This window comes from Balaenoptera borealis, assembly GCF_965194805.1.
Source record: "Balaenoptera borealis genome assembly, chromosome: 19".
NCBI lineage: Eukaryota > Metazoa > Chordata > Mammalia > Artiodactyla > Balaenopteridae > Balaenoptera > Balaenoptera borealis.
The window spans coordinates 13,102,060-13,128,137 of record NC_138878.1 but is presented as its reverse complement, the minus strand read 5'-3'; the positions used below and the strand labels follow the sequence as shown (position 1 = coordinate 13,128,137).

General features: G+C 37.4%; 1 protein-coding gene and 1 long non-coding RNA gene across 3 annotated transcripts in view; one reads left to right on the top strand and one right to left on the bottom strand.

Moving 5' to 3' along the window:
* The window catches only part of LOC309617580, a 548,498-nt gene that overhangs the window by 223,261 nt on the left and 299,159 nt on the right, over positions 1 to 26,078 (bottom strand). The window lies entirely within an intron of this gene.
* Positions 1 to 26,078, top strand: part of HYDIN (HYDIN axonemal central pair apparatus protein) — a 441,132-nt gene that overhangs the window by 117,603 nt on the left and 297,451 nt on the right. For both annotated transcript variants that reach the window (XM_082369752.1, XM_082369751.1), the window contains exons 7-8: positions 2,962 to 3,161; positions 12,180 to 12,304. In XM_082369752.1, the coding sequence (XP_082225878.1) occupies positions 2,962 to 3,161; positions 12,180 to 12,304 (325 nt within the window). The remainder of the gene's footprint in view (positions 1 to 2,961; positions 3,162 to 12,179; positions 12,305 to 26,078) is intronic.

Sequence of the window (26,078 nt, the reverse complement as noted above, 5' to 3'; positions counted from 1 at the left end):
GACTCAATAAATAGGTAACATATATAATGTGTTAGATGGCTTTGGGAAAACTAAAGCAAACGAAAGGCTAGGGAGTGATGGGACGGGAGAGGGAGAGTTAAGTTTACAATAGGGCAATCAGGGGAGGCCTCAGGGAGAAAATGGACATTGTGCAAAGTCCTGAAGGAAGTGAGGGAGCAAGCAATGTGAATAATTACAGGAAAGCATGTTCTGGATGGAACGAACATCGAGTTTGAAGGCTCTGAAGGGAGAGCATCTCTAAAATACTCAAGAGACGGCAAGGAAACCTGTAGCTGGAGCAGAGACGCGAGCGGGGGAGGGGGGAGGTGTGGCCAGAGAAATGACAGGGGTGCCAGGCCATAGCACTCAGAGACCCCCAGCTCTCTGCTTGGGAGATTTGAGTGGAGGAGCCTCCTGAGCTGACTTATATTTTAACTGGATCCCTCTGGCCCTTGTGTGGAAAATAGACTTTAGGGAGCAAGGGTTGAAACAGAGTCCAGTTAGCCCAGGAAAGATTGGAGTGGCTAGGGTCAGGGTGGCAGGATGGAAGTAGTGAGACGTGTTTGTGGTCTGGATATATTTTGAAGGTCAGTCCTACAGGACTTACTAAGAAATTGAGAAACAGAGTGATCAAGGATGCCTCATGCCAGGATATTAAATCCAGGCCGGTGGAAGGATGGAGATTCATGTACCAAGATGGAGAGGCAGTGAGGGGACAGATTTAGGGTGGAAGGAAGGTCATGAGCAGGACCTCAGCTGGCATTGTGGAGCCTTTGTGGGCATGAGAAGAAGGCTGCCCCTATAGGCCGATTCAGTTAGAGCCAGCAGAGTGGACGGGATTTCAGGCCCTGTTCCTTCCCTTGGTAGGGTATCTTTATGCACAGTTGCAGGCAGTGGCATTAGTCAGCAGCTTTGCTTTGGGCCATGGTAAGTTTGTATCCAGGGAGATGTTGATCCGGCTGCTGGGTATGAGTTTGGGGTTCAGGGAGGCAGAGAGACTGCAGGTGTAAAGCTCTGTCAGGGGAACATTCCTGGCTATTTTCTCTTTATATTTATTTAATATATTTGTGTATATATTACATTGTACATTAGATATGCTTTATTTACCTGCTCACTGTCTCTTCCATCACTATGTAAGCTCGGAGCGATCCACATCTGTGGTTACTACTCAGTTGCATACCCAGACCCAGCTCAGTGCCTGGCACCTGGACACTTAATAAACATGGTTGGATGAATAAACTAATTGGGGATACCACTGCTTTCTACTTGTCCTGTGGGTTTCATGAAATTGAGTGCGTGGCCAGGTCTAAATGTCAGTCAGTATGTCAGACATTCCCATTCCTGCTCTGTGCCTAAAGTCCAAAGAGAGGTTTTAAACCTCCACCACTGAAAACCATTTACTGCATGATTACCAAAAGGAAACTTAAGTTCCAAGAGGCCTTTATACTTATAAAGATTGCCTTGCAGCCAAAACACACACTAAAATGATGGGGAAACTTAAAATGAAGGAAAATGAACCTGATTTAGATAGCAAATTTCTTTCACAGTGACTTCTGAGCCTATTCTTTTTTATTTTATTTTATTTTATTTATTTATTTTTGGCTGCATTGGGTCTTAGGTGCTGCGCACAGGCTTTCCCTACTTGTGGGGAGCGGGGGCTACTCTTGGTGGCGGTGCACGGGCTTCTCATTGTCGTGGCTTCTCTTGTTGCGGAGCATGGGCTTTAGGCTTTAGGCGCACGGGCTTCAGTAGTTGTGGCACGTGGGCTTCAGTAGTTGTGGCTCGCAGGCTTAGTTGCTCCGCGGCATGTGGGATCTTCCTGGACCAGGGCTCGAACCTGTGTCCCCTGCATTGGCAGGCGGATTCTTAACCACTGCACCACCAGGGAAGCCCCCTGAGCCTCTTCTTGAGGAGACTGTTAATGCTTTCCTTTCACATTTAGGTTTGCTTGTTGGTGATGGTTTACTTTTAACTTTTTCTTTGTTGCATTGAGGATGAGACTTCCATTTTCCTATCTTATGAGAGGAGATAAAGGGTGACTTAATTCAGCATTTCTGTTGCATTTAGACTCAAGACTGGGGACGATGGATGCCTAGGGCCTCAGCATTTTTATTTGGAATGGTCAGTAATGGCTTTGCACAAGAGGTGAGGTTTAAAATGGGCTTTGAATCAGTTAGCTATTGTTGTATAATGACAGACCACTCCCAAATTCAATTATGGATATTATGGCTCACAAGACTATGGTTTAGCTAATCTTGACTGGGCCCACTCATGAGTTGGGTAGGCAACTCTGCTTAACTTGGCTGGGCTCTCTCACGTATCTGGGGCAGTAGGCTGGTCTAGCATGGGACATCTGGGCTCCCATCCTGCAGTAGTCTAGACCAGACCTGTTTACGTGGTAGAGTTTCAAGAACAAGAATGGAAATGCCCAAAGCTTCTTGAGGCCTTAGCTTGGAACTGGCATAGCATAACTTCTGCCACATTCCATTGGTCAAAGCACAGGGTAAAGAAATAGACTCCACTCATGATGGAGAAGCTGCACAGTCATATTTATAAAGTGTGGTCATAGAGAGACCATTATTTGGAGCTATCAGTCTAACACATGGCTTGAAGGATAAGTAGGTAGGGTTTAGAAGGAGGACGTAAAGTTACTGGTGTGAACCTCCTCTGATCTAAAAAAGAATGAGCCTCAACTGTCCTGCATCCCACCTCCCTAATATCCGGGAAACACAAGAAGCATAAGCTTCTCTATTGGCTTGTAGGTTTTAATACTTGAACTGTTCTCTTTTTCTTAGAAAAGAGTATCTCATTGAAGGTACATCCATAATTGTCTTGAGAAGGTTTCATAGAATATATATATTAAGTTGTTTTGCAAGATGCTTGGCATACAGCCATATTTCTTGCAGTTATCTTGGTCATGTTGGTGTTTCCACAAGTAATGATTGTACCCTTCTCTTGTAGGATTATGCCCATATGTTGACCTGTGTTACTGAAAGAGAAAAGTTTATTGTGCCCATCAAAGCTAGAGGTGCACGAGCCATCCTAGATTTTCCTGACAAGCTGAATTTTTCTACCTGCCCTGTCAAATACAGCACTCAGAAGATTCTGCTGGTGCGAAACATTGGCAACAAAGATGCTGTGTTTCACATCAAAACTCACAGGTATGCATTCCTTCAGCTTTTGTTTTTGATTGATTATAGCTAAATCTAGTCAGCACGTGTAGTTTCGTAGAATAGCAGTCAAGATGCAACTGCTTATTACAGTCTTCACTTGCAAGGATGGGAGACCTCAATGATGTGGGGCAGACTTCCTCTTCATCCCATGAGGAACCCAAAATTCAAGGTTACCTGTTTGGATATGGGTGGTTTTCTGAAATGCTGGATAAGAGACTTTCTATTTAGCATAGAGAATGGCTCATGGGAATATATTAATAAACATATTTGTTGTGACTGAGACTTTTATAACTGGCTGTATTAGTTTTCTACTGCTATTGTAATAAATTACCACAAACTTCATGGTTTGAAACAACACAAATTTATTATCTGACATTTCAGTAGATCAGAAGCCTCACTGGGCTAAAATCCCAGTGTTGGCAGGGCTGTGTTCTTTTCTGGAGGCTTGATGGGAGGATCCATTTCTTTGCCTTTTCCAGCTTTAGAGGCCACCCACAATTTTCGCATCTGAAAAATGGGGGAAAGTAGCCACCTTATGGGGTTGTTGTGAGGAATATATGAATTAATAAACATAAACTGCTGGTATATAGCAAGTACTGTATAGTGAGTGTTTCTTCTTTTATTGTTTCTTTAAATGACCTACTGCCAGTGTGGTGGGCAGAATAATGGCTCCTCAAATATGTGCATGTCCTAATTCCCAGAACCTGTAAATGTGTAGTGTCACATGATAAAGGGGACTAGGGTTGTAGATGTAGTTAAGGTTGCTAATCAGCTGACCTTAAAATGGGCAGATTATCCTGGATCATCTGGGTGGGCCCAGTGTAATCACAAACATCTTTAAAAATAGAAGGAGGCAGAAGAAGAGTTTGGAGTGATGAGATATGAGAAGAACTCAACCTGCTATTGCTGGCTTTGAAGATGAGAAAGCTGAGCAATAGAGAGGTTGTATAACTTGCTCAAGAGCACATAGCTAGTAAGTGAAGCTGTTTGATTTTAATCTGATAATTTATGGTGTAGCTATAGTGTAGTAGACATTATGGGACAATATAAATATTATGGGACAATCCTTGCCCTCAGTGATCTCTCTTATAAGATGGGGAAGAATGGTTGTTATGGGACATGAAGATGTTGGCTGATTAGCAGGGCCATAACAAGAATGGCCAGCTTGGGAACACAGGAGACAGAAGGTCAAGTTCTTTTCTATGACTTTCTAAAAATAAGGCAGATATTGAGCTGGATCATTTTCATAAGGGCTTTATCTGTGGAATCCTTCGCTAGTTTAAGGACACATCTCTCCAGTAAGGATTAGCATTTACTTCTGCCTGGTTCCCAAAGGTTAGACAACATAGTCTGCCTCTCTGGTAATTTCTTGGCTTAGGAGTTCCTGGACTGATCATGCGTATCTAAACCCTAAACTGGTAGAATACACATGTCCAAAGTATGAATTCCCTAGAGAATCCTTGTTTCCCTCATTCAAAACCACGATAGACATCTTTCCTTGTGCTAATGGGAGAATGTTTTGGTAACCTTTGAAGTTTCCCAGGTTTATATGGGGATTTTGTTACCAGTCCCCTGACTTAACCATCCCAAGACCTTGTATCCTGCTGCTATTAGCAGGGCTGTTAAAACCCAGGCTTCAAGGGCTCAGTGGCTTACTGCTCTGGTTCTTATTTCCTCTTGTTTTTGAATCCTGTGGATTTGCCTTTTTTTTTTTTTTTTTTTTTGGCATGCTCAGCTACACATTTATGTAAGTTATATTTTATCCAGACTTTCTAGGTATTTTCTGGTGGAAGAGTTTTCGGGTTACTTGGTCTGCCATATTGTAGGTAGCACGGATGCCATAATGTGGGTTGAGGCACATCCCTCAGGAGGGAATTTGTGTTTATTCTTACATGTGTCCCAGGAGCGTCACTAGCTCTAAACCATTTCATGTAGATTCAAGTTTCTGTTTGGTATCATTTTTTCCTGGCTGAAAAACTACTTTAATATTTCTTGTAGCACAGATCTAGTGGATATTATCTCAGTTTTTGTCTACTTGAAAAAAAATATTTTGCCTTCATTTTTTGAAAGATTTTTTTTCTCTACAGTATAGAATTCTGAAATGGCAGTTATATATACATTTTTTTTTTTAGTACTTTAAAGATGTCACTTCATTGTCTTTTGGCTTACAGTTTTCTAATGAGAAGTCTGCTGTAATTCCTAGCTTTGTTTTTCTGTAGGTAATTATGTCTTTTTCTTGGGCTGCCTTCAAGATTTTGTCTTTATATTTGGTTTTTAGCAGTTTGAATGTGATGTGTCTAGATGTGGATTTTGTTTTTGGTTGTTTTTTTGGTTTAAGGATCTTATTTTGCTTTTATTTGATTTTTGTTTCAATCCTGCATGAAGTTCTCTGAGCTTCTTGGATCTGTCATTATTTTTGGAAAGCATCAGCCATTATCTCTTCAAATATTTCTTTTCTCCATCCTCTCTCACCATTTCTTCTGCTTGTAGGAATGTTCTGTCTGCCACAGGTGAAATACTCTGCACATGTCTTGTCTTCTTTAGAGGCAGGAGATTGTCCATTTTTGTTTGCCCTGCAATCTCAGCTCTCTAATGGGTTTGAGAAAAATTGTGATTTTGTTGTTTATCTGTTTTTTGTTGTTGTTGTTGTTGTTACAGTAAAAGAAACACTCTTTTCAGCTCTCTACATCCTGGGTGGAAGCAGGACTCTGACCCACTTTAGATAAATCAACCATCAGAGGCAAAGGAAAAATTCTTTTGAGAATCAGTGTCTCCTGACATTGTCAAAGTGCTTATAAAGGCTTTGTTTGTCATTTCGTGGTGAGACTCATATTTTGATTGAAGGGAAGGGAGCAAGTTGTTCAACTGGCTCACCATGACTTAGAAAGAACCAATCTCTTTTGATTAAAAAAAAAAAAAAAGAACTTTCATAACCACCATCCATAATACACATTAAAAACTTCCTGTGGGGCTTCCCTGGTGGCACAGTGATTGAGAACCTGCCTGCCGATGCAGGGGACACGGGTTCGAGCCCTGGTCTGGGAAGATCCCACATGCCACGGAGCAACTAGGCCCGTGAGCCACAGCTACTGAGCCTGCGCGTCTGGAGCCTGTGCTCTGCAACAAGAGAGGCCACGACAGTGAGAGGCCCGCGCACCGCGATGAAGAGTGGCCCCTCTTGCCACAACTGGAGAAAGCCCTCGCACAGAAACGAAGACCCAACACAGCCAAGAATGAATAAATAAATAAATAATAATTTAAAAAAAAAAAAAAAAAAAAAACTTCCTGTGACATTGGTATTGTTCCAATGAAAAAGAGAGTCCACCTAAGGTGGAAAAACAAGCACAGGCAGCATATCTTCCTGGACTGTTCGGCTGAATCTTAAAAACTATACATAATTGGCAATACATTCATGTAAAGTGAAACAAAATCACAGATTTAATAGTGTGAAGTTGCAGGAAAAGATCTAAAACTTTTACATCCATGTAACTGTGAATGTGAATCATCTTTTCCCAATGTAGAAACACTTCTAAGGTAAAATGGTGAGCTAACTCAAGGACTAGCCAGAAATCATAATGACATTAGAAACTCTAGTCCAACATTCCCATTTTACAGATGAAAGAAGTAAGGTCTGAGAAGGTAAATGACTTAGCCAAGTTCCCCCAGTAAGTTAATAGCAAAATTTGGATTAAAACAAACATGGGCCAGTTCTGGCCTTGTTTACCTCAAGATCCATTCCTTGCCCTTCCCAGGCTTTGCTCAGTATCTATGTTGGGCTGTGTTAGCCCCTCTAGCCTCCGCGACCTGCTGGATTCCACCTGGGTTTGACCAGTGGAGGGCACTAGAAGGAGGTTGGAGAGTAGGAAGAAGTCAGAGTATTTCTCTTCCTCCCTCTCTAACTTCAGTAGAGTCCCCAGCAAGCAGCTGCATCTCCTCTGTGGTTCTAGCTCATGTCAGACAGACCTGCCATGGTTCCAACTTCTGCCAGGTCCCCAGGATCTGCTAATAGTTCCTCCTCTCCTTTTGTCTCCAGCCCAGTGGTGGAAATGGCTTACCGCTATTACTAATCCCTGAGCTATCTCACCATCTTAAGTTGGGCTTTTCATAGCTTTCATCTTCTGTGTAACCAAGTCCTTCAATTAAATTTCCTGTTTATTTTTGTTTTCCTGTTTAGACTCTGCACAAAATGGTACTTTTATGTTCTTTCCACAAAATGCATGTAATCCAACCATGATGTCAATTCTGTGAGCTACCTCAAATCCTTCCAATAAATCCCTTTTCTGTCTAAGTTAGCCAGAATTGGTTTCTGTTGTTTGCAACTGAAAGCCCTAATGACTACAATGAGAAAGAATGCAGTTGAATTTGTGGTCACATTTTATTGAATCAGAATGTCTGGGGGGATCCCCTGACGAGTATCCATTCTGAAAAATGCACAGGTGATTGTGTTGCCCAGACAGGGCTGAGGACCACTCTTTCACTGACAACATGATTGTCAATAGACATAGTGGAGCAGTATATGTAGTTTGAGAATTTGGAGTCAAAAACATAGGGTCTATACTCTTGGTCTTGCTGCTTTTGTAGTCATTATACAGTTAGAAATAATATCTCACAGGAAATTGTTTAAAAAACAAATCATATTCTTTTCATTGAAATAATGATTTAATTAATGGTAAAGTTTATAAGTGGTCAGGTTCATATAAATTATAAAAAATAAAACTTTATGTGTCTGTTGCTCCCATTAGAAAGTGATCTTCTCAAATGCAAGGATTGTATCTTTTCATTTGTATGTCCCCAGCATCTAGCAAAGTGTCTAGAATAAATAAGTGCTCAATAAATGTTTATAGGATGCCTAACCAACAATATATTACAACAGCAGAGCTACAACTATAAACCTCTACAATAATTTAAAATAAAAAAACATGCTCCAAGTACTATAAAAGAGGCATAGTGTTTTTTTACACTAATAAAAGGAGCCTCAGTGTGCTATAAAGTATACAGAGAACATAAACAATTACTCTTCAACTTTATTACAGATTTGACCTAAAACTCTAGTAGGTACCAGAATAACTTTGACTATTAAAGTAGGATTAATTTTGGAAGGTGAAATAGAAAGAATTAAGGAGTAATTTCAAAATCTAAAATCTCGATTTAGGAATCAGTTAATAAGAAAGGTTATCTGAAGGAAAAATACTAATTTTATATTCAATGTTTAATATAATAGAACCAGTATTTAGTCTTCTGCTAAAATATTGAATCATTTGAATGGAATAATTTTAGTTCTTAAGAGCAGTTCGTAGTGGATTGAACAAAGACTCAAAATCTTTCTTGTGGCTCACGATTTTACACAAACCCGAGTTCCCTCCCTAATCAAGTATTCGGTATTAATGAGGATGTGATATCAAAACCAGACATTCTGGTAGACAGAGGCAGCTTTATACCCTGGAGGAACAGCACCTTTTACCTCTCTGTAATATCATTTTCTGGTACTTGGTATTCTCTAGCCTTTTCTCTAGCCTTTTCAGCCTGTCTGCCTCTAGTAAAATGAAATACAAAATCAAATTATAGACAATGTTTAAGCACCAGAACTTAACACACTCTATCCAATTAATGTCTGATTTATAGAGAAAGCTTAGGCAGCTCTAAGTAGCAATGGCTATCCCAGGTGATTTTCTAACCACTGAAGAAGTTTAGTGTAATATAAACCCAACAATTAGCACAAAAGGGAAGAATCTGTTACCACTGTATGGAATTAGGATTTCTGGAGGTCGTAAGAAGAGTCCCTTTGTCCATAGAAAATTAGCTTAGGTTCTGTAATGTAATACTATCCAATTCATTTCAAAACTGTTATTTTGCTACTAAGAAATGTTTGAAAAAAAAAAAAAGCACAGTGTAGGGAGAAAAATATTAGGAACTGGTGAAGCAGAGGTAGAAGAGAATGTTACAATGTTGTTCCCAAAGCCAGGAAACTGGGGCCAGTTCTCAATTCTTCAGATTCTTCCTGAGGCCATAAGGAAGGAAAGAACTTTAAAGATGGTGAGACTCACCTTCATCTTCCATCAAGCAGAGATTCTTGAGATACCAAAAGTCTGCTCCTTTTCTGTTCCACCAAGGTGTTATAAAGATTAAATAAAGATTAGAGATATTTTAAATTTCCCTTTAAAAGTTGATTATAATTCAATTTAACAACCTCTTTTGAGAGGCTCCTATGAGTAAAGAGCTATGCATGGGGTGGTGAGAGACACAAAGATGAATCTAACCAGGTGGCTTCCACATTCAGGGATGGTTTGGGGAGACAGAAAAAACTTGAAGGCAGGCTTCCATCCCTGCTCTACCACTACCTAGTTGGGTAGCTTTGGGCCAGTTGCCTGCCCTTTTAGAGCATCTACTTTCTCGTATCTAAAATGCAAATAACAAGACCTACTTTCTCAAGATTTTGTGAGGATTAAAAGAATTGACATATGTAAAGTGCCTACTGTGGTACCCAGCATAGAGTATGTGCTAATGAAATTTTGTTTGCTTTCTCTTTCCTTTCATCTCAAGAGTCTCTAGCTATTGGGAGAGACAGGCATGAAAACTTATTATTGTACAAGGTGAGCTAAAGTAAGAAGTAAAAATAAAGTTATAGCCTCTGAGAGGAAGGAGACATTATTAATAAGAGAGAGAATCAGGAAAGATTCTATTTAAAAGGTAGCTTTGAGTCTGGGCTATGATGGGTGACTTTGGAAGGAGTATGACATGGAAAACGGTGAATGTTCCTATCTGACCCGAGCAGTTCTGGAATGTCTATGTAGGGGGCACTATCTTGTTGGAAGGAAGAGGAGGTGCAGTGCTGGGGAAGGTTATGGGTGTAGAGACTAAAGCCCTGCCATCTCGTCCCACCCCAGTCTGACATGGAATGTGACAGGTGTATAATGTATTTGGACAGATGTATCTGTTTAAGGAGAAGGCCAAAACTAGTTGGGAGTAGATTGTGTGGGACCTCAAATGTCAAGGGCTTTGAACTTTATTACATAAATTATGGGGGCCACTGAAGGTGTTTGAACAAGAGATTGATGTGTTATGTCCTGTGTGTGTGTGTTTTTTACAATGTCTCTAGAGCAGTGTGAAGGATTGAGAGGAGGATGATAAAAACCTGAACTCATCTGAATACCCAAGATCATCCTCCAGCTGCCAATGAGGGAGATAACGATAGCAGTAACAAAAATAATAATAAACATTTGTTTAGCATTTCCTACATGCCAGACATTATTCTGCGCACTTTACCTCTATCAACTCCTTTAATCCTCACTACAACCCTGTGAAATAGGTGCTGTCGTTATCCTCATTTTACAGATGAGGAAACTGAATGTTCAGGGACTTACCCAAGCTCATGGCTGATCCGGGTTTTGAACTTATTCATTTGGCTCCAGGCTAGTAACTACTACCTCATGGTGCCCCTACAGCAGTGCCTGGAGTTCATTGGAGTTTCGGTGCTGAAGGTATGGGAAAAGGACAGACAAAGGAATGGGAAAGTAGTGAAAGGAGAGGGCAATCCAAATAGAGGGCACCAGAGAAAAGAAACAATTGCCCGTGGTAGGAAGCACTCGAGGTCCTGCAGTGATCATTTCAGGTACCACCAAGTGCTACCCATGCTGTAAGCTCCGTACCCTCATAGAAGAGAGGTTAGGTTTTCTGAAATTAAGTTCATTATCTAAGGGAAGGTTTAAGGAATGAAGACTAAAAACAGTTGCGGTAGAAGTAAATAATCAGAAACAGCTTAGCCTGCCAGATACATTGTCCAACACATTACTTTGAAAAACTGGCAATTTAAAGAAGTGAAATGGACCATGAAAATAATTAAAAGGGCTGGGTTTCCTGTTTAGAAGGAAGAGCTCTGTAAGTTATTTAAGGTACTTCATGATCAGATCCAGCTTCTCTCTTACTCTTCCTTTCCAGGACAATTAAAATCAACTGTTTCCTGTTCCCAGATCCACCCTGCCTCCCCATAAGGTCTGCATGCCCAAATTCTATTTTCAATACACAGGTGTCCCCAGTTTGCCTTTCCAAATGCTCTCCACCCTTCTCCAGCTTACTCTCACCCAGGAAGCTAACCTATATGGCAGAGGTCAATAGGCTCCCATGCCTTTGGCTTCTGGTTGGGTTCAGTCAGTGGGAGTCCCAGCAGGCAATCAGGCAAAGGATGTGAGGTCAAGACACTTTTCCCCCTAGTGTCCTATGTGTGAGGCCTCCTGGGCTGACTGTCTCTCTTAACTAAAGCCCTTTGAGCCTCATAAGGCAGCCTTCTCTTAGGACTCTGGTGGGTTTCAAAACCATTCCTTCTCCTTGGCTCTTTGGGCCTAGAGGTGGTAACAGTTCTACTGTTAACAACCCTGGGCAATTGCATCATCTCTTGTAGTTTCCCTACACCCCTTCCCCCCTTTTAAAAAGACCCTTTGTTAGACTGCCCTCACCTTATCCTCATGTGATTGTGTGATCACTTTCCTTTTGAGACTCTGGTATGTTTTTCCATCATAAAACCCTCTCTTCGCTGAACTCTTGCAAAACTTGATTTTTATCCCTTTGAAGGGACTGTTCTTTTGCAAATTACAGTATTTGCGTACACGTTATAAGTCTGTCCTTTTCTGGAATCACTCAGTGAATGTTAAAAGAATGGCTAAATGGCAAGGATACAAACAAGAATATTATGCATCATTTAAGTTTTTCTTACATTTGTTGTTCTATTAATGTTATTTTAATATTAACACTAAAGTTCTTTCACATTAAGGGAAAAGTATACTTCTGAATCACTGGATTGTCGTGTTGGGTCTGTGTTGTCTGCAGAACTGGAACTCATGTCTCCTCTCCCCTTCCCCCTCACACTAGTCGGGAATGTGTTCTTTTTTTAATTTTATTGGCGTATAATTGCTTTACAATGTTGCATTAGTTTCTGCTGTACAAGGAAGTGAATCAGCTATATGTGTACATATAGGAATGTGTTCTGATGATGTGTCTCCGTGTGTGTTGCAGGCCCTTCTCTGTAGAGCCATCTGTTGGAACTCTTAATGTAGGAGAGTCCATGCAACTGGAAGTGGATTTTGAGCCACAGACTGTGGGCAATCACAGTGAAAAACTTATTGTGTATTACGACACAGGTATGTATTATTCTTTGTTAAAAGTTCTACATTTTAAGAAAGGTCAGATGGAAAAAATAATGAGGCAAAACAGGAAATGGTTATTTTGGCTGCGTTAGAGTAAGCTAAGACCCACAAGGTAAAGAACTAAAGACTGAATGCCTCCAGCAGAAATGATGCTGAGCCACATATAAATCCCACCTACCAGTTTCTCCTGTGCTTGAAAGCCTGAGAAATATAGGGCTCAGAAGGAACCGAAGAAACCTATACCCAGAAGTTACACTGGTAGATTGAGGTTATTTATATGTAAATGGAAACTTGAAGGTAACGTAATAACACATGGGTTTTCCATTTACTGCTGCATTTGTCTAACATTTAAAAAATACAGACCCGAGTTCAGAATGTTCTTGTGTGTGTCCTCTAACTGGATGTAAGATCCGGTTACTTTAATCCTTAGAATATGCAAATGTCTTACTTAAATCTAGGACTTTGTCTATTGCTGCTAGCATTATTTTCTTGAAGGCCCCACCCAGGGTAGTAATGAAAATTCACTTATTGTTTTTGCAAATATTTAATCTATGGTCATGTAGACTGTATGTACGTTATGCAAGTCTCCGAAGTTGGTTTTCAAATTAATATTTATTACTACTATTTATTATTTCATGATTTTTCTCATTTCCTTCTCACTTCTTTTTTACCCATTTATGTTGATTGACCCAGATTGTCTGCATCAGAAGGGCACTGTAGGGAGAAAACAGAAGTGCACAGTCAGGGAAAAAGCAACAAATGATGCCTAGGTCATAGTTCAGAGTTGCTGACTTTGTGGATGCTTATCTGAGCAGGACCAATCAAGCCCTTGCATAAGGATGTGTGGTTAAGTGGTCCTGGCTCCACACTGCCCAGCATAACAACTCATAATCAGTGGCACAATCTATATTTATCTTTTAGTGTTGTCCACAATTCACTGGCTGCTAGTAAGAAAAACCTAACCTGGACTAGCTTAAGCAAAAGGGGGATGTTTTGGCCCATGTAACCCAACAGTGGAAGATTAAAAGCACAGTACATAACCCACCAGGGATGTCAGCTTCTCAAAGTAGTGCCATTTTACACTCCCACCAGCAAAGCTTGGGAGTTCCAGTTGCTTCACACCCTCGCCTACCCATAGTGTTGTATTGTTCATTTTAGGTATACTGGATGTATAAAGTGATGCCTTCTAGTGGTTTTAGTTTTTATTTCTCTAATGATTAATGATGTTGAACACCTTTTCATGTACTTGCTGGCTTTTCATATATCTTTTAAAATTAAGTGTTGAAGTCTTTTGCTCATTTTTGAGTTGTTTTTCCTTTTATCATTAATTTGTAAGAGTACTTTACAGCTTGTTATTCTGAATACTAGTCATTTGTCAAGTATATGTGTTGTTAATTTTCTCTACCAGTCTGTAGATTGCCTTTTCATTTCCTTAATGATATTTGATGAGCTAACATTTTTAATTTTTTTGAAATCTGTATTATCATTTTTTTAAAATGCAATAACTTTTTAAAATTTATTTTATTTATTTATTTTTGGCTGCATTGGGTCTTCGTTGCTGTATGTGGGCTTTCTCTAGTTGCAGCGAGTGGGGGCGGGCTTCTCATTACGGTGGCTTCTCTTGTTGCGGAGCATGGGCTCTCGGCACGCGGGCTTCAGTAGTTGCGGCGCGTGGGCTCGGTAGTTGTGGCGCACGGGCTTAGTTGCCCCGCGGCATGTGAGATCTTCCCGGACCAGGGCTCAAACCCGTGTCGCCTGCATTGGCAGGTGGATTCTTAACCACTGTGTCACCAGGGAAGCCCTTTTTTTCTTTCAAGATTAATGCTTTTTGCCTTCTTGCTAAGAAATCTTTGCCTTTTCCAAGATCATGAATATGTTCTCCTGTGTTTACTCTTAGAAGGGCAGTAGTTTTAGCTGCAAGTTTAAGTTAATGATTTATCTTTGATTTCATTTTTGCATATGTGTCAAGTGCAGACCATGTTTCTTTTTTTTTCTCCATGTGGGTTATTGGCTCATCTCCATTCTATTATCTTATTCTGGAATTCCAACTACTTTATTATTCTATTACTTACTCTACTATTAGTCTGTTATGTATTACTTTTAACCTCTATTTTATGTTTTCCATTTTTTTGTAGACTTCTCTGGATACTTTCTTCCTATCCATTGTCCCATTCAATAATTCCCTCGTCAGCGAAGACTCACTTGCTGAGTTTTAATTTTTCAATTATTGTAATTATTTTAATTTCTGAAAGTTTTATTTGGTTCTTGTCAAATCTGATTGCTGTCTACTCTTTTATTTTTCATGTTTCCCTCTTATTTCTTAAATATATTAAACATTTATATTGTGTATGTGGTAATTCAAACGTATTAAGTCTGCTCATCTATTTATTTATTTTGCTGTTTGTTGTTTCTTATGGTTTTTCAATCATGGTATCTGTAGAGGAGGAAAAATGTCTTTTTCCTCTACCCGTTTAGGTTTTTAAGATGGGGCCCCTGTAACAAAAGACAGGTTAACAAGAGAAGAACATAAAAATTTATTTAATGTAAGTTTTACATGATATGGGAGCCTTCATAAGGAAATGAAGATCTGAAGAAGTAGTAAAATCTGAATTCCTTTATGCTGGTTCAATGAAGGATGGCGAGTTGTGGGAAAACGTGATAGGACAAAAAAATGACATGAGCTAAGAGTAGCAAACTGGGGGAGACAGTAAGGCCTGTTTATTCAGGCTCCTCTTGATGTCCCTCTATATTTGAAGATACGCATGCTTCTTTCTACCTGGTGTTGGAGGGCACCTCTCACATGGGGGATCTTGTGACCTGCTTCAGGGGAAGTTAAGAAAATCCCTCTTGCACTTGCCATTTCTTATATTCCTTCAGCTTGAAATATTTAATATGCCAAGGTGCCATATTTTGTGGTAGTGTGTTCTGAACCCCATCATTATCTTATGCCTCTTTGTGTTTTGTAGTTTCTGGATTTAGCATCGTTACTTTGGGCAGGCCCTGGACTTTATGTCCTGTCCTAGGCACCCAATGCAATAGTTAAAACAGAAGTTCAAGGGTTAACAAAGTCCACTAGGGCAAAAGACAACCTTGGCACTAGATTATTTCCTGGTATTCTTCACTTTGCTTTAATGTCCTTATTTTCCTATCAGGTTAGTGATCAGTTTTAAAGTAGTTTGAAAAATGTTTTATTGAGTATTTTAGTTATTTCAATCTCCAGTTTAATGTGCTACTTAAAGCTGCTTTTAATTTATGTCTTTTTTCACATTATTCAGCAATATTTATTCAGTAGTTCATCCTTTCCCACTAGTTTGCAGTCCTTTCTGTATATGATAAACACAGTTTATCCCTGCATGTAGTTAGGTTTTATTTAATTTCTCTCAGCAGCAGTTTTCTGGGTATAAGTCTTGAACATTTTGATTAGATTTATTCCTATATATTCATTCATCTTTGATGATCCTGTAAGTGATTCTTCTATTACTTTTTAAATTGAGGTATGATTTAGATATAAGATGTACAGATCTTAAATGTACAGTTTGATGCATTTTGACAAATGTAAATACCTGTGTAGCACATTCAAGATATAAAACATCTATCACCTCACAAAGTTCCCTCATGCCCCTTTCCAGTCAATCCCTCCATCCGCCATCCCAGAGATTCTGATTTCTATCATCTTATATTAGTTTTGCTTGTTCTTGGACTTCAGATAAATGTACTCATACAGTATATACTCTTTTGTGTCTGGTTTCTTTCATTCAACATAATGTTTTTGAAATTTATTCATATTGTTGTGTGTATTGGCAATTCCCTTTTTACTCCTGAGCAGTATTCCACTGTTTGGTTATACATAGTTTATCCATTCTCCTGTTAATGTAACTGAATTGTTTGAAGTTTTGGGCTATTATGAATAAACTTTTAATAACCATTATTGTACAAGTCGTGTGTGTGTGTGTACATATGCGTTGATTTCTCTCGGGTAAATATTTGGGAGTAGAATTGCTATATCATAGAGTAGTTATATGCTTAACTTTATAAGAAACTTCCAAAAAGTTTTCTAAAGTGGATGAAGCATTTTACATTCGCGCCAGCAATGTTTAAGGGTTCCAGTTACTCCACATCCTCACCAGCTCTTGGTCATGTGTTTTTTTAAAAATTGCAGTATAATTGACTTACAATATTAATATTAGTTTCGGGTGTACAACATAGTGATTTGATATTTTTATGTATTGCAAAATGATCACCACGGTAAGTCAAGTGACCATCTGTCACCATACAAAGTTATTACAATGTTATTGACTATATTCACTATGTTGTACATTAATCCCTGTGACATTGGCTTTTTTATTTTTATTTTTTAAATTAATTTTTTTGGGAATATAGTTGTTTTACAATGTTGTGTTAGTTTCTGCTATGTATAGTGAATCAGCTATACGTATACATATGGTATATGTATACATATGCTATACGTATACATATATCCCCTCTTTTTTGGATTTTCTTCCCATTTAGGTCACCACAGAGCACTGAGTAGAGTTCCCTGTGCTATACAGTAGGTTCTCATTAGTTATCTATTTTATATATAGTAGTGTGTATATGGCAATCCCATTCTCCCAATTCATCCCACCCCCTTCCCCCCCCCCAATATCCATACGTCTGTTCTCTACGTCTGTGTCTCTATTTCTGTTTTACAAATAAGTTCATCCGTATCGTTTTTCTGGATTCCATGTATAAGCGATATTATGCGATATTTGTTTTTCTCTTTCTGACTTATTTCACTCTGTATGACAGACTCTAGGTCCATCCACATCTCTACAAATGACCCAATTTCATTCCTTTTTATGGCTGAGTAATAGTCTGTTGTATATATATACCACATCTTTATCCATTCATCTGTCTATGGACATTTAGGTTGCTTCCATGTCCTGGCTCTTATAAATAGTGCTGCAGTGAACATGGGGTGCATGTGTCTTTTTGAATTACGTTTTTTTCAGGGTATATGCCCAGTAGTGGGATTGCTGGGTCATATGGTAGTTCTATTTTTAGTTTTTTAAGGAACCTCCATACTTTTCTCCATAGTGGCTGTATCAATTTGCATTCCCACCAACTGTGCAGGAGGGTTCCCTTTTCTCCACACCCTCTCCAGCATTTATTGTTTGTAGATTGTTTGATGATGGCCATTCTGACCAGTGTGAGGTGATACCTTATCGTAGTTTTGATTTGCATTTCTCTAATAATTAGTGATGTTGAGCATCTTTTCATGTGTTTGTTGGCCATCTGTATATCTTCTTTGGAGAAATGTCTATTTAGTTCTTCCACCCATTTTTTGATTGGGTTGTTTGTTTTTTTGATACTGAGTTGCATGAGCTGTGACATTGACTTTCTAGCTGGAGGTTTGTACCTTTTAATCCTCTGTCCCTATTTTGCCCATCTGTCCCCTCCCCTCTGGCAACCACCAGTTTGTTTTCTGTATCTTTGAGTCTATTTATGTTTTGTTGTGTTTGTTCATTTGTTTTGTTTTAATTTGAGTCATTCTAGTGGAAGTGAAGTGGTATCTCTTCTGGTTTAAATTTGCATTTCCCTAATGACTTGTAATGTTGAGTAACTTTTCATGTGCTTCTATTTTTATCTTCTACTCTCAGGTGTGTATTCAAGGTTTTTGCCCAATCTTTATTGGGTAATTTATCATTTTGTTATTGACCTGTAGTTTTTGTATATTCTCCATACAAGTCTTTCAGAAATTATTATTGTTAATATTTTCTCACAATCAGTGGATTATCTTTCTAATTTCTTAACAGGGTCTTTTCATTAGCAAAGTAATTTAATTTTGATGAAATACAGTTTATCATTTTTTTCTTTTATAACTAGTGTGTTTTTTTCTAATTTTATTTTTTAAGTTTTTGTGAATGTATCAAAATACTGAATTTTGTATGTTGATCATTTATCTACAGACCTTGATAAATTTACGTATTAGCTCATGATTTATCTGTAGATGATATTGGATTTTGTTTATATACAATCAATCATCTGCAAATAATCATAGTTTTCTTCTTTTTAAATTTTTAGCCTTTTGTTATTATTTCTTGCATAGGTTAGGCCTTCAGTACAGTGATCAATGGAAATGATGATAGTGATTGAACATCCTTTTCTTGTTCTCAGTCTCAGAGGGGAAGTGCTCAGTGTTTCATGAATTAGTATGATGACTTTAGTGGATACTCTTTATCAGATTAAGTGAATTCCCTTCTATCTCTAGGTTTCTAAGACTTTCAATCTTGAATGTGTTTTGAATTTTATCAATTACTTCTGCTTTTGTTGAGATGATTATGTATTATTTCACTTTTATTCTTCTAATGCACAGATTGAATTTCAAATACTAAATCCCTGCTATATTCTGGGATAAATGTAAGTTTTAACCATTATCATTTTAATAAATACCTGGATTAGATTTGTTAATATTTTCTTTGAGAGTTTGGCAACCAAATTCATGAGAAAGATTGGTCTGCCTGTAATTTTGTTTTCATGAAATGCCTTTGTCTTTGGTCTGAAAAAACAAATTGGTCTCATAAAACAAGTTGAGAATTATTCTGTTTTAAAACTCTCTCTGGAAAAATTTTTTTAAGATTCATGTTATTTCTTCCTTGAATGATTGAAAAATTCATTGTTCAAGCCATTCGGGTCTAGAGCCTTTTAAAAATTGATTCAGTTTCTTTAGCAGATATAGATCTACTAAGATGTTTCTATTTTTTCTTATGTAATTTTTGGTAAACTTTTTCAAAGAATTTTCCCATTTAATCTAAAATTTTAAATTTGCTGGCATAAAATTGTTTATAATAACTATAATCTGTGTAATGTCTGTAGGACCTATAGTGATATCTCCTCTTTCATTATTGATATTGGTAATTTGTATCTTTTTATTTCTTGATCTGTATTATTAGGGCTTTATTCAGAGAACCAACTTTTGATGATTTTCTCTATTGTTCATTTCTTTTCAGTATCATTGATTTCTACCCTTTATTATTTCATTCCTTCTACTTTCTGTAGGTTTAATTTGTTGTACTTTTTCTAAACCTTAGGAGAGATGCCTAGAGCACTGATTTTTAACCTTTCTTCTTTTCTAATATATGCATTTAAGTCAATAAATTTTCCTCCAAACCTGACTATATCTTCAGCCCATATGTTTTTATATGTTTCATTTACATTAACACATAATTGACAGTATTTTAGAATTTCCATTTTTACTTCTTCTTTGATCCATGGGCTACTTAGCAGTGTGTTGCTTAGTATTTAAACATTTGGGAATTTTTCTAGTTTTCTTTTTGTTATTGATTTCCAGTTGAGTTCCACTAGTGACAGAAAACAAATTCTGTATGATTTCTATCTTTGAAAATAGTTGAGACTTACATTATGGCCCAGAATGTGTTCCATTTTGGTAAATGAGCCCATGTACTTGAAAAGAGTACAAGTTCCTCAAGTATCAATTAGGTCAAGTTTGTTAATAATCATATTGTTCAGTCTGTATCTCTACTAATGTTTTTCTTCTTATTTTATTAGTTATTGGAAGATGTCATTAAAATCCACAACTATGATTGTGAATTTTGTATTTCTCTTTTTTGGTGATATCAGTTTTCATTTTATATGTTTTGAGGCTATGATGCTTGGTGTGTATACATTTAGGTTTGTTATAACTTACTGTTGAATTAACTATTTTATCATTATGAAATGATTCTCAATCATTTATAAGATTTCTGACATCAAAGACTGCTTGATCTGATATTTGTTTAGTACAGCAGCTTTCTTTTGATTAGTGTGTACGTAGTATATTCTGTTCATCCTTTTTCTTTCAACTTTTCGGTGTCCTCATATTTAAAGTGTGACACTTGGAAGTATCACCAGGTTGTTTTTTAATCCAGTCTGAGAAGCTTTGTCTTTTAATAGTACTCTTCAGTCCTTTTATGTTGAATGCAATTTCTGATATATTTGAGTTTGAATTTTCTGTTTGACTGTGAAGTAACTGTTACCTTTATGGGAAAATTATTAGCTGAATTTCAACAAAGCCCTTTGTGTTATTAGTGTTACTAGTGGATGAAAGTGGAAAAAAATGAATGTTAATAAACTCAGTCAGTGATATATTTCTTCCATCTGGATCTCCATGTCTTTGTGAGGTATCATTTTTTGTTTATGTCAGCCCCTAAAATGAAGTATTGGAAAAAGTTGTGGCCTTAGAATTACCTTTTTCAGATGACTATATCACAACATTTTAAATCAGGAGTTTAAAAAAGAATGAAGCTTAGTCAATGTTTTAGCTCTCACTAAAATAATTAATCGTTGGTAAATTGGTAAATATATCAAATAAATTATCTTTAAAATATTGTTTATTATCTCATCCTTTTTTTAATATTTTGGGTTGTATTTTTAATACAATTGACATGTGACTATTCTAGTATATGGGTATAATTTATAAACAAACAAGCTTATATATGTTGGGGGTATAATGTCAAAATATTTTACTTGGTTGAGTTTTGAGACCAACAGGCTTAGATTGCCCATGGATCAATAGAATCAAAACTTGAGAGAAGACTTCAGTGATAATCTAGTCCTTAGATTTGTTTGCATGTGTAAAACTGAAGCCCTAAGAAATTAAGTGACTTGCCCATGACTCCTATAAGTAGTCAGAAGCACAGTTAGAACCCACACTCTGGGACTTCCCTGGTGGTGCAGTGGTTAAGAATCTGCCTGCCAATGCAGGGGATACGGGTTTGATCCCTGGTCCAGGAAGATCCCACATGCCGTGGAGCAGCCAAGCCCATGCGCCACAACTACTGAGCCTGCGCTCTAGAGCTGGCGTGCCACAACTACTGAAGCCCGCACACCTAGAGCCCATGCTGTGCAACAAGAGAAGCCACTGCAATGAGAAGCCTGTGCACCACAACGAAGAGTAGCCCCTGCTTGCTACAACTAGAGAAAGCCCGTGCACAGCAACGAAGACCCAAAGTAGCCAAAAAAATAAATTAAAAAAAAAAACAAAAAAAACCCCCACACTCAGACTCTCAACTCACGTGTAGTGCTTGTTCCTATATAGTGGATCATCTCCCTAATCTCTTGTATTACTACATGTGCATTTTTACTCCCTTAATCTGTTGACTTTGAAATGTAGCTACGTTCTCCCAGTGGCCCTCAATCTGGATTTTACTTTTATGGAAATATTTGGATTGACACCCATACTTACATTTATAGTCCTGTGCTAAAGGAAATGAGTATTTGTGTATTAAAATTTAATAATGCATGGAAAAGTTGATTTCCATACCCTGAGGTGCTGGTGTCAAATTTGATTTATGAATAAAGTCATTTTCTAAAGATTGCAGACAGAGGTAAACTGTCTTGCAGCAATTTTCCTTACATGAAATGAACTGCTGATAAGGATATTCTTTCATCTTTATTGTGCCTTATCAGTGACCAGGATCTATAACCTTTCATGAGTGAAAAACAGTAATGACTACCTAAACACAGTTAATCACAGAGCTTTTCCAAGCAGCCTTGACCATTGGCTTCTCATTTCACTAAATAAGCATCTCACTGAACTTTCTGCAGCTGTTTGAAGTATGAATTGATTTGAGGAGGGAAATTTAGCATCGGTTTTTCTTTATACTTCGTCAATGTTCCAGAAGGAGGAACATTGATACTCCTCAGCAGGAAGTACTCAATCACCTTTCTAACAGTTGTGTTTATGCCCTTCCATTGCTGGTCCTCCACTGGATATATTCTTGATTAAATGCAGCTGGGAGATTTTGCTTTCTTGACAACCAGAGTTTGATCCAGTGCTCTAGTAATTAAGGAGGTCAAGTGTAAATTTCACCAATATCTGATACTTTACTCATTAGCATTTTCCTAAACCAGAACTCTCCCCTCCTTTCCTCCTGTGTACGCCCTTCTGTAGTAAAATCAAGCTTATTCAAGCAATCGATTTTACCCCAGGAATGATTTAGTTACCTTTTTATTATAGTCTAAAACTTTCAGAGAAAGAGCTGAAGTAATTTGGTACCTTTTACAAACTAATCCGTCCAGAAGAGATTGAGAATACAATTTCTCAAGGCTACCTTGATAACAATGAAACAAAGCAAAAACCAAACTAAAACAAAATCAGAACAATGAGTAAATTAGTTCTATCATTTCATTAAAACTGAGAGGTGAAAATATTGACTATTAGGAGACAAATAAATGGTTAGTTGCTTAAGTTTTACACTTTTCAACCGGGTATTGAGAAACTTTATATAATCTAAGAGTTCAAGGAAATAGCATTTAGAATAGGCTTTTAAAAAAGACATTCTTACTGAAATTTTGGTTACTTGAATGAGCACTAGAAGTAGGAGCATAGCAGTGTTTTTTCTTTAATACCAGGTGAAGTTGCTGTCACTTAGAGGAGACATTAACTACTGGTATAATTAGGAAATAGAGCTAATGCACTTATTCAGTAATTTTTTTAAAGTATTAGGTCTCTTACTGAAGGGGAGATATTTCAATTCAGGGATCAGAAGTTGGCAAATAGGCTCTTTTCCCCAAAGGTGTGATGATGTATTATTATTAAATATACAAGCAATCATAATATTAGTACTTCACAGAGCAGCTTTATGGTTAATTATATATTTTACTCTAATAAACCGTGAAGAAATTCTTTTTTTCCTCCTAAAGGCTAATAAACAAGTACCAAAATATAATATAGTAATTGAGCATGATGTGATATCTTGCAGTTGAAACTGTTAAATAATATGTATCTGAATATACCTATGCAAATTTACCTGTATGAGCTTTGTGTCAATTGTGTGATTATCATAATGAATTATAAACATGTGCCATTATAGTTACAAAATCTAGCAAAACATAGTTGTTGTAAAAGACCCAAATGTTTTTAAAATGGCTTTAGAGCCAATGCAAATATTCCTTGACCTAGTTTTCTTTTCTTTGTCTCGTATTTAACAGTTTAGGACAGGGAATGGCAGAAGTTAGGATATACTGATGGTCAGAGATTGTTTAGGGAGGTGGAATGTTTTTGAAAATTACATAACAAGTGAAGACTCTCAAGTTATTAGGTGTTAGTACTTAAAGGGACATTAGAGCCCATCTCTGTAACTCCCTTCATTTTAGAGGTGAGTAAACTGAGGCCCAGAGGCTTAAATGACTATACACTGAAGTACAGGTCTTTGGCCCCCTCTGAGGCCAGCATGCTTTCTATAATCCTAAACTGCTTTCTGTGCAGATTAAGAATACTGATTTTGGCATTGCCACTGGTGTGCTGGCTAAGCCCAGTCAAGTTGCTTAATTTGTTTCCTGAATGCTTTAGAGAAGGAGCAGTTCCAAAGAAGTTTGATTCAGCAATTCACTTGAGTGGTGAATTTGACCCTGCTGTGACCAGGAGATGAGAAACACTCTTTCCATCAACTTGCTAGTTCCCTAGAGAATCTATGGCTCTACTCATATATTTTATTTACTGTGTCCTCCGTTGTCTGAAAATAACTGGAACCACAGTATGAAATGTATTGTGTATATAGCTAGCTTCACATTTTTTGGGTAAAATTAGTTTTGTTCGTATTTGTTTTTGCTTGACTGATAGTAGCAAAATTGGCAAGAAGTAATGAGACTTTCCACAAAATGTGTCTTTACTAAAACATAATAAATGACTGTGGCTAACCTCATCTACGGGGACTGCAGGATTCAACCTCAGAAATTGAAAAGAAACTATAGTGGTAACTGGCACTTCAAGGGCACAAAAAATACTAATGATGAGGCACAGCAACTTCATCCATTCTCGCAGGCATAATACCCTTTCCATCCTATCAGTCGTCTAAGTAGCGGGGGAGAGGGACCCTATTTAAGGTTGTCTTCATGAAAGTGGGTGTGAAAAGCAAGTTCTTCAACAGCTATGGGGGAAGACAAGAGTTATTGCTTCCTTCACTTTGTGACCTGATGACTTTTGGAAGATAGTAGTGAAAAAATCAATATTAAATGCTTCTTGAAAAGAAGACAGTGGCTCTTGTTATGTTTCTGGGAAGGAACGTTTTGCAGTGAACACCTCAAATTGATGACATTAGTCTCTCTGACCCCTAGATTTGTATGAAATAAGTAAGCCCTTGAATCCAATTCCTTGATTAGTTTTTTAAACAATGAAATATTTCAAATACTTGCAAAAGCACAGAAATAAGGTAATCAACAACCATTGTATTTTAACACATCTCAACATTTTGCTATATACATTTCTTTCAGATGTTTTATTTTATGGATAACTAAATTGATTATAGATTTGGAGTCGCTTTGTTATTCTTTCCTGATTTAACTCCCATGTCTTAATTCTCAGGGGAGCTGTATTGGGTGCATTTTAATGCCATTCCTACATATTTACTTATCCATAAACAATACATACCATTGTCTTGAGTAGTTTTAAACTTCACATAAATGGTATTATACTGTATATACCATTTCCCATCTTGACTTTTTCATTTAACATTATGTTTTAAGGATTTTAACACGTGGATATATAGCTGTGATTCATTTTAACTAATGCGACATGCTCCAGCATGTGAAAATACTGTAATTTATCTATTCTCCTATTAAATATTAGGATGTTCCTAGTTTTTTGCAATTACAAACAATGCTGCAATGAGTGTCTTTGTATATGTCCTGTGTAGCTGTGTGAGATTGTCCTTAGGGATAAATAGCTAGAAGTGAAATTGCTGAGTTATAAGGCAAATGTATCTTGAGTTTTACTGGATACTAAATTGATTGGTCAAGTGGTTGTACCAATCTGTATTTCCATCAGTAGTATATGAAAATTCTTGTTTTTCTATGTGCTTACCAATATACTGCCAAAACAGCATTGTCAAACGCTTTGATATTGGTTAATCTGATGGTTATGAAATGGTATTTTATTCTATTTTTATTTATTTCATTTCTCTCATTACTAGTGCTATCTAGCACCTTTACATGTTTTCTGGATACCCTGTAGTCCTTTTAACATTAAAGTTTTAGATGAGTAATGTAATCATATGGTCAAAAATTAAAGCAATATTTTAAAGGTATATATTGAAAGGTACTATTTCCATCCTACCTCATTCACCTGACCCTTCTTTCATTTTATTGCTTTCTTGTATATCTTTCCAGTGCTTTTATACAAATAGATGCAAACATGAATGCATATTCTTACTTTCTCACCTTACACAAAAATAACATACTATGTAAATTGTTCTAAACCTTGCTTTTTACACTTAATCATATATATTGGGGATCTTTCCATTTACTGGGTACTTTTTTATACCTGCACAGTATTCTGCTTTTAGGTATAGCACAGATTATATAACCAGCCTTCTGTTGACGAGAGCTCTGGCCTTTTCCACTCTATTGTTATTAAGAACAATGCTGTAATGAATACCCTTCATCTTGTTCTGACTTATCTACAGGATAAATTCCTAGAAGTGGGCCATAGGATAGTTTTATAATTTTGATAGATATTTTGATCTGTGCCACCAAATTCACTCCATGGACTGGGGAAGAATAGTACCATTTTGCATTCCCACAGGGTATATAAGAGTGCCTTCTCCCCACAGTCTTGACTATAAATTATGATCTAAAACTTTTGTTTTACAGTCTGATGGGGGGAAATGGTATATAAATACATCTTTAGTTGTATTTCTTTTATTATGAGTTGATGCTCAAATTGAGCATCTTTTAATACATATAGGGGGCCTTTATATTTCTTTTTTTGCAACTCTATCCCATTCTTCTA